Consider the following 8,556-nt stretch of genomic DNA (forward strand, 5'->3'; position numbering starts at 1 on the left):
TTTGTGGAAATTGGTGGAGATTTTGTAGGATGTTGCAGGAATTTGGTTGGGTTTTGAGAAGATTCAGGGAATTTTGTGGGATGTTGCTGGAATTTTGTGGAATTTCTGTAGAATTTTGTGGGATATTGAGGAGATTTTGTGGGATTTTGTGGGATGTTTGTGGGATTTTGAGGAGACTTGAAGAATTATGGGGGAATTTTTTTAGATTTTCTAGACATTTGTGGAGATTTTGTGGGATATTGCAGGAATATGGTTGGGTTTTGAGTAAATTTGGGGAATTTTTGAGATTTTTCTGCAATTTTGTGGGATTTTGTGGGATGTTTGTGGGATTTTGAGGAGACTTGAAGAATTTTGTGGGATTTTTCTTGAATTTTGTGGACATTTGTGGACATTTTGTGGGATGTGGCTGGAGTTTGGTAGGGTTTTGAGAAGATTGAATGAATTTTGTAACATTTTCCTGGAATTTTGAGGATTTCTCTTGAATTTTGTGGAATTTGGAGGAGACTTGAAGAATTTTGAGGGAATTTTCTTAGATTTGGTGGAAATTTGTAGACATTTTGTGAGATGTCTGTGGAATTTTGTAATGTTTGGAGAAGGTTTAGGGAATTTTGTGGGATTTTTTTAGAATTTTGAGGAGCTTTTCAAGAATTTTGTGGCAGTTTTCTTGAATTTTGTGGAAATTGGTGGAGACCTGAAGAATTTTGAGGGAATTTTCATAGATTTTGCGGAAATGTGTGGAGATTTTTTGAGATGTCTGGTATTTTGTAATGTTTTGAGAAGATTTAGGGAATTGTGTGGGATTTTTCTGGAATTTTGAGAGGCTTTCAAGAATTTTGTGGGAGTTTTCTTGAATTTTGTGGGAATTTGTTGAGATTTTTGTGAGATGGTTCTGGAATTTTGTGGGATATTGAGGAAATTTAGTGATTTTAGTGGGATTTTTCTTGAATTTTGTGGACATTCGTGGAGATTTTGTGAGATGTTGCAGGAATTTGGTAGAAATTTGAGAAGATTTAGAGAATTGTGTGGGGCTTTTCCAGAATTTTGTGCGATTTGGAGGAGACTTGAAGAATTTTGAGGGATTTTTCTTAGATTTTTCTGGAATTTGTTGGAGATTTTGTGAGATGGTGCAGGAATTTGGTTGGGTTTGGAGAAGATTGAGGGAATTTTGTGGGATTTTTCCTGGAATTTTGTGGAATTTCTCTAGAATTTTCTGTGATATTGAGGAGATTTTGTGGGATGTTTCTGGAATTTTGTGGGATTTTTCTAGGGTTTGGAGGAGACTTGAAGAATTTTGTGGGATTTTTCCTAGATTTTGTGGAAATTGGTGGAGATTTTGTAGGATGTTGCAGGAATTTGGTTGGGTTTTGAGAAGATTCAGGGAATTTTGTGGGATGTTGCTGGAATTTTGTGGAATTTCTGTAGAATTTTGTGGGATATTGAGGAGATTTTGTGGGATTTTGTGGGATGTTTGTGGGATTTTGAGGAGACTTGAAGAATTATGGGGGAATTTTTTTAGATTTTCTAGACATTTGTGGAGATTTTGTGGGATATTGCAGGAATATGGTTGGGTTTTGAGTAAATTTGGGGAATTTTTGAGATTTTTCTGCAATTTTGTGGGATTTTGTGAGATGTTTGTGGGATTTTGAGGAGACTTGAAGAATTTTGTGGGATTTTTCTTGAATTTTGTGGACATTTGTGGACATTTTGTGGGATGTGGCTGGAGTTTGGTAGGGTTTTGAGAAGATTGAATGAATTTTGTAACATTTTCCTGGAATTTTGAGGATTTCTCTTGAATTTTGTGGGATTTGGAGGAGACTTGAAGAATTTTGAGGGAATTTTCTTAGATTTGGTGGAAATTTGTAGACATTTTGTGAGATGTCTGTGGAATTTTGTAATGTTTGGAGAAGGTTTAGGGAATTTTGTGGGATTTTTTTAGAATTTTGAGGAGTCTTTCAAGAATTTTGTGGCAGTTTTCTTGAATTTTGTGGAAATTGGTGGAGACCTGAAGAATTTTGAGGGAATTTTCGTAGACTTTGTGGAAATGTGTGGAGATTTTTTGAGATGTCTGGTATTTTGTAATGTTTTGGGAAGATTGTGGGAATTGTGTGGGATTTTTCTGGAATTTTGAGAGGCTTTTAAAGAATTTTTTGGAGAGTTTTCTTGAATTTTGTGGAAATGTGTGGGTATTTTGTGAGCTGGTTCACGAATTTTGTGGGATATTGTGGAAATTTAATAAATTTTTGAGGGATTTTTCTTGAACGTTGTGGACATTTGTGGAGATTTTGTGGGATGTTGCAGCAATTTGGTAGAAATTTGAGAAGATTTAGGGAATTGTGTGGGGCTTTTCCAGAATTTTGTGGGATTTGCAGGAGACTTGAAGAATTTTGAGGGAATTTTCTTAGATTTGGTGGAAATTGGTGGAGATTTTGCGAGATGTCTGTGGAATTTTATAATGTTTTGAGAAGATTGAGGGAATTTTCTGGGATTTTTCTGGCATTTTGAGGGGCTTCCAAGAATTTTGTGGGAGTTTTCTTGAATTTTATGGAAATGTGTGGAGATTTTGTGGGATGTGGTTGGAGTCTGGTAGGGTTTTGAGAAGATTGAAGGAATTTTGTAACATTTTCCTGGAATTTTGAGGATTTCTCTTGAATTTTGTGGGATTTGGAGGAGACTTGAAGAATTTTGAGGGAATTTTCTTAGATTTGGTGGAAATTTGTAGACATTTTGTGAGATGTCTGTGGAATTTTGTAATGTTTTGAGAAGATTCAGGGAATTTTGTGGGATTTTTCCTGGAATTTTGTGGGATATTGAGGAAATTTCATGAATATTGTAGGATTTTTCTTGAATTTTGTGTACATTAGTGGAGATTTTGTGAGATGTTGCAGGAATTTGGTAGAAATTTGAGAAAGTTTAGGGAATTGTGTGGGGCTTTTCCAGAATTTTGTAGGATTCGGAGGAGACTTGAACAATTTTGAGGGATTTTTCCTAGATTTTGTGGAAATTGTTGGAGATTTTGTGAGATGGTGCAGGAATTTGGTTGTGTTTTGAGAAGATTCAGGGAATTTTGTGGGATGTTGCTGGAATTTTGTGGAATTTCTCTAGAATTTTGTGGGATATTGAGGAGATTTTGTGAGATGTTTGTGGGATTTTGAGGAGACTTGAAGAATTTTGTGGTATTTTTCTTGAATTTTGTGGACATTTGTGGAAATTTTGTGGGATGTTGCTGGAGTTTGGTAGGGTTTTGAGAAGATCCAAGGAATTTTGTAACATTTTACTGGAAATTTTGAGGATTTCCCTCGAATTTCTTGGAATTTGGAGGAGACTTGAAGAATTTTGAGGCAATGTTCTTAGATTTTGTGGAAATTGGTGGTGATTTTGGGAGATATCTGTGGAATTTTGTAATGTTTTGAGATGATTGTGGGAATTTTGTGGCATTTTTCTGGAATTTTGTGGGGCTTTTGAAGAATTTTGTGGGAGTTTTCTTGAATTTTGTGGAAATGTGTAGTGATTTTGTGAGATGGTTCTGGAATTTTGTAGGATATTGAAGAAATTTAATGAATTTTTGTGGGATTTTTCTTGAATTTTCTGGAAATTGGAGGAGATTTTTTGAGATGTTTCAGGAATTTGGTACGGTTTTGAGAAGATTGAGGGAATGTTGAGGAATTTTTCTGCAATTCTGTGGGGTTTTCCAGAATTTTTTTTGATATAGAGGAGATTTTGTGGGATGTTTCTGTAATTTAGTGGGATTATTGTGGGATTTGGAAGATACTTGAAGGATTGTGAGGGATTTTTCCTAGATTTTGTGGAAATTGGTGGAGATTTTGGGAGATGTTGCAGGAATTTGGTTGGGATTTAAGAAGATTGAGAGAATTTTGTGGCATTTTTCTGCAATTTTGTGGGGTATTCCAGAATTTTGTGGGATATTGAGGAGATTTTGTGAGATTTTGTGGGAGTTTGTTAGATGTTTGTAGGATTTTGAGGAGACTTGCAGAATTTTTGAAGGATTTTTCTTGAATTTTCTGGAAATTGGAGGAGATTTTGTGGGATATTGCAGGAATTTGGTAGAAATTTGAGAAGATTTAGGGAACTGTGTGGGGCTTTTCAAGAATTTTGTGGGATTTGGAGGAGACTTGAAGAATTTTGAGGGATTTTTCCTGGATTTGGTGGAAATTGGTGGAGATTTTGGGAGATGTCTGTGGAATTTTGTAATGTTTTGAGAAGATTGTGGGAATTTTGTTGGATATTTTAGGAATTTTGAGGGGCTTTTCAAGAATATTTTGGGAGTTTTCTTTAGTTTGTGGAAATGTGTGGAGATTTTGTGAGCTGGTTCTGGAATTTTGTGGGATATTGAGGAAATTTAATGAATTTTTTCGGATTTTTTCTTGAATTTTGTGGGCATTTGTGGAGATTTTGTGGGATGTTGCAGGAATTTGGCAGAAATTTGAGAAGATTGAGGGAATTGTGTGGGGCTTTTCTAGAATTTTGTGGCATATGGAGGAGACTTGAAGAATTTTGAGGGATTTTTCCTAGATTTTGTGGAAATTGGTGGAGATTTTGTGAGATGTTGCAGAAATTTGGTTGGGTTTTGAGAAGATTGAGTGAATTTTGTGGCATGTTTCTGCAATTTTGTGGGGTTTTCTTAGATTTTGTGGAAATTTGTTGAGATTTTGTGAGATGTTTGTGGAATTTTGTAATGCTTTGAGAAGATTGTGGGAATTTTGTGGCATTTTTCTGGAATTTTGAGGGGCTTTTCAAGAATTTTGTGGGAGTTTTCTTGAATTTTGTGGAAATGTGTAGAGATTTTGTGAGATGGTTCTGGAATTTTGTAGGATATTGAGGAAATTTAATGAATTTTTGTGGGATTTTTCCTGAATTTTCTGGAAATTGGAGGAGATTTTGTGAGATGTTGCAGGAATTTGGCTGGGTTTTGAGAAGACTGAGGGAGTTCTGTGGCATTTTTCTGCAATTTTGTGGGGTTTTCCAGAATTTTGTGGGATATTGAGGAGATTTTGTGAGATTTTGTGAGATTTTTCTGGGATTTGGAGGAGACTTGAAGAATTTTGGGGGATTTTTCTTAGATTTTTTTGGAAATTTGTGGAGATTTTTTGAGATCTTGCAGGAATTAGGTTTAGTTTTGAAAAGACTTAGGGAATTTCGTGGGATTTTTAGGAATTTTGTGGAATTTCTCTAGAAATTTGTGGGATATTGTCGAGGAATGGCTAGCTAGCAAATGTCATATTCCTATGCAGCAATTAGTTGAGAAAGAATTAGACAGTAGAGTACCGTTGGTGTGAGATGTTGCAAGGTCAGGAAGGCCTTAGTGATAACTGTTAACTGAGAACAGGACACTGTGATCAGAAGAATGTGAATTCAGCATAGATGAGCGATCACAGGAATGTGGGACTAGGTGGAATTGAACTTAAATAAAAATATCCAAGAATGAGCTTGCTTTTGCACTATGTATGAGCCTAATTATTGGTGCTATATAAGTGGTTTTAGAGTTGCCAATAAATGAGACTTGCTGATCATTCATATTGAGTGCTGCATTTCTCCCGCCAAACTCATCAAATGGCGCCCGAACAACAGGGTCCTTTGGAACCTTTGGAACCTTTGGGACCTTTGGGACCTTTGGGACCTTTGGGACCTTTGGGACCTTAAAAAGGAGTTGGAGTCGGCCAAGGGAGTTGGTGTCAGGGGACGGGTCCTCTGCAGCAACAGCTGTGATCACACAGCAACGGTGCCGCGCCCAGGCAACCTCAGAGAGTCCTGCTGTAACGTGCTGCCGAAACCTTGTAGGGGCTGCAACAGCGCTGACGGTAAGATGGAAAGGCAAGCAACATATGATTTATTTACCTGCTTTTTAGAATAGCGACAGGTTAAAGATTTTGATTTGCTCAAGGAGCTCCCTGGACTTCTTGCTTATGGGTATGCTCAGGGTTGTTTTCAGAATCCCCATACAGTCCATGAATTAAGTGAGTGGCGGAAGTTTGGAGATAAATTGTGGGAAGCTACTTTAGATGATGATAAAACTGCTAAAAAATTGAGAAAACTGTGGCAGACAGTTCATAATGTTCTTTTGCAGTATCAGGCTGAACAGGCAGCTGCTACAAAGGCATCTGCAGCATGTCAAAAAATAGATTATTAGAGGGAATTAATGAGTGTCCATTGCCACCCGCCACGAACACAGTAATCTTGACCCCCCCCACACAGTCACTGTCCTCTGCTGCCGCTGCTAATCCTTTTGTGCCATCTCCAATTCCTTCACCCACTAACCTTGATTCTGGAACGGAGCCTTCGGCACCGTTACCATCCTCCCCTATGGGAAATAAATCTGTCCCTGGGGTAGGGCGTGAGTTAGGTGAGGCTATTGCACGGGAAAGAAGGGAGACATGGGCTGCATTAGCACGGAATATTTTGCAAGAAGGAGATCAGGAAATAGCAGATGCTGTATTGGAAGTAGCATGTCCTGTAACCTTTGCACCGATGCAAGGGGGAGGAATACAAGCTCAAATTACAGCTTTAGATTGGAAATGGTTATCACAGTTGCGATCTACAGTCAGTCAGTTTGGAGTGACCAGTGAACCGGTTAGACAGATGATTGATTATTTGTGGGGTACACAGATTTTGTTGCCTGCAGATTGTAGGAGTATTATGAAATTGATTCTTAGTCAGCATCAGCAGTTGTTGTTTAATGCACACTGGCAAACTTATTGCCAAGAAAGTGTAAATGTGCAAAGACAGGCAGGTGATCCACTGCATGGGCTAACTTTGGAAGAACTTAGGGGATTAGGAGCATATAGTCAAGTGGAAGCACAAGCTATTTTGGGACCAGATAAGTTGAGAGAAGGAATGCGGTTAGTGCGAGCTGCATTTGATCGGATTAAGGAGCCAGGAGGTATTCCATCTTATATGGGTATTAAACAAGGGCGAGATGAGCCATTTGGAGCATTTATTGATAAAGCAGCTGCAGCTATAGAACAGGCAGGTGTTCCTGAATATATGAGGGGAGCACTATTAAAACAATGTGCATTACAGAATTGTAATCCAGCAACCAGGTCAGTTTTAAATTCCCTAAATGCTAATTGGACTATTGAGGAGGCATTAGAGAGGATGTCTAATATACCGGTGGGCTCACAGGCAATGTTAGCCCAGGCAATTAAAGAACTGGCATCAAATCAGAGTCAGGTTTTAGCAGCTCTTGCACCCCTACAAGCAGCTACAACCAACAATGGCAGGATTCCAGCCTCCCAACTCAAATGTTTTCGCTGTGGAAACCTTGGATGTATTCGGAAGGAATGTACTGTACCATCTGTTTGGTGCAATCAGTGTCGCTCCAATACCCACACTGATAGTGTTTGCCGCCGGAGATCGGGAAACGGGAAGGTCAGCGCGAGAAGCCGCCGCGCCAGGACACAAATAGCAGCTGCCAGAACATCAGTGCAACTTCCCTCCAGCCTGCCACAGCAGGGAGCCTCGGCCTGGACCTGGCAGCCTCAGTGACTGTGGATTTATTGACATCTCAGCCCTACAAGATTCCCACGGGAATTATGGGACCAGTGATAATAAATGGAAAAGCTGTGGGTGCAATAGTGTTGGGACGTTCATCTGCTAGTCTAATGGGACTGTTTATTTTACCTGGAGTAATTGATGTGGACTATTCTGGTGAAATATATATCATGGCATATACACTGGCACCACCAGCCAGAATTGATAAGGGACAGTGAATTGCACAACTGGTGCCAGTACCACAATATACCCATCAATTGACACCATTGAAAAATCAGTCACGGGGTACGGGTGGATTTGGTTCTACAGGAGGACTTACATTGCTTACCCTGGGCTTAAAGACTCAACCCAAGCAAAAAGTTGTTCTCAATTATAACGGAGAATCCCACCAATTAGAAGGACTATTGGATACTGGGGCAGACTCAAGTATTGTTGCTCCACAGTATTGGCCCCAGGAATGGCCTTTGTTGTCCAGTATGGTTACTGTTACAGGGGTGGGAGGCTTAACTTTGGCAAAAAGGTCTCCACAAATCCAGATTCAATTAGATGGGAAGGTCATCAATTCTGTTTTGTCAATTGTTCCATTACCAGACAAGGTTCAATGTCTAATAGGGCGAGATATTTTGTCCCAACTTGGTGTTACTTTGACCAATGAGCACCCTTTAGAATAGAGGCCATTGTTTGGACTTTCCCACTCCCACGTAAATGGATAATTCAGGAACCAGTATGGGTTGAACAGTGGCCTTTAAAAAGGGAAAGTCTGCAACAAGCTCATCAATTAGTGCTGGAACAATATCAACAAGGACATTTAAAGTTGTCAACAAGTCCTTGGAATGCCCCTATTTTTGTTATAAAAAAAAATCTGGGAAATATCGATTGCTGCATGACTTACGTGCAGTAAATGAACAAATGGAGCCAATGGGGGCGCTACAACCTGGTTTGCCCAATCCTGCAATGTTGCCAAGAGATTGGCCCTTGTTAATAATTGATTTAAAGGATTGTTTTTTCACTGTCTCACTGCATGAACAGGATACTTGCAGATTTGCTTTT

At 39.0% G+C, this 8,556-nt stretch overlaps 1 protein-coding gene across 1 annotated transcript; it reads left to right on the top strand.

Annotated features, from left to right (window-relative positions):
* Window positions 1–6,317: 6,317 nt before the first annotated feature.
* On the top strand, window positions 6,318–8,115 carry LOC147646210 (endogenous retrovirus group K member 8 Gag polyprotein-like). The gene is made up of 2 exons (XM_086873778.1): window positions 6,318–7,302; window positions 8,098–8,115. Exons 1-2 carry the CDS (start codon window positions 6,319–6,321, stop codon window positions 8,113–8,115), a joined length of 1,002 nt encoding a protein of 333 aa, XP_086729904.1. The 5' UTR covers window position 6,318.
* Window positions 8,116–8,556: the final 441 nt, after the last annotated feature.

Source organism: Cyanistes caeruleus, unplaced genomic scaffold (genome assembly GCF_971803275.1).
Source record: "Cyanistes caeruleus unplaced genomic scaffold, bCyaCae1.hap1.1 HAP1_SCAFFOLD_110, whole genome shotgun sequence".
NCBI classification, from domain to species: Eukaryota; Metazoa; Chordata; class Aves; order Passeriformes; family Paridae; genus Cyanistes; species Cyanistes caeruleus.

Bases quoted from the DNA above. Each gene is read 5' to 3' on its own strand.
- LOC147646210 (XM_086873778.1), top strand. From the start codon at position 6,319: ATGGGAAATAAATCTGTCCCTGGGGTAGGGCGTGAGTTAGGTGAGGCT.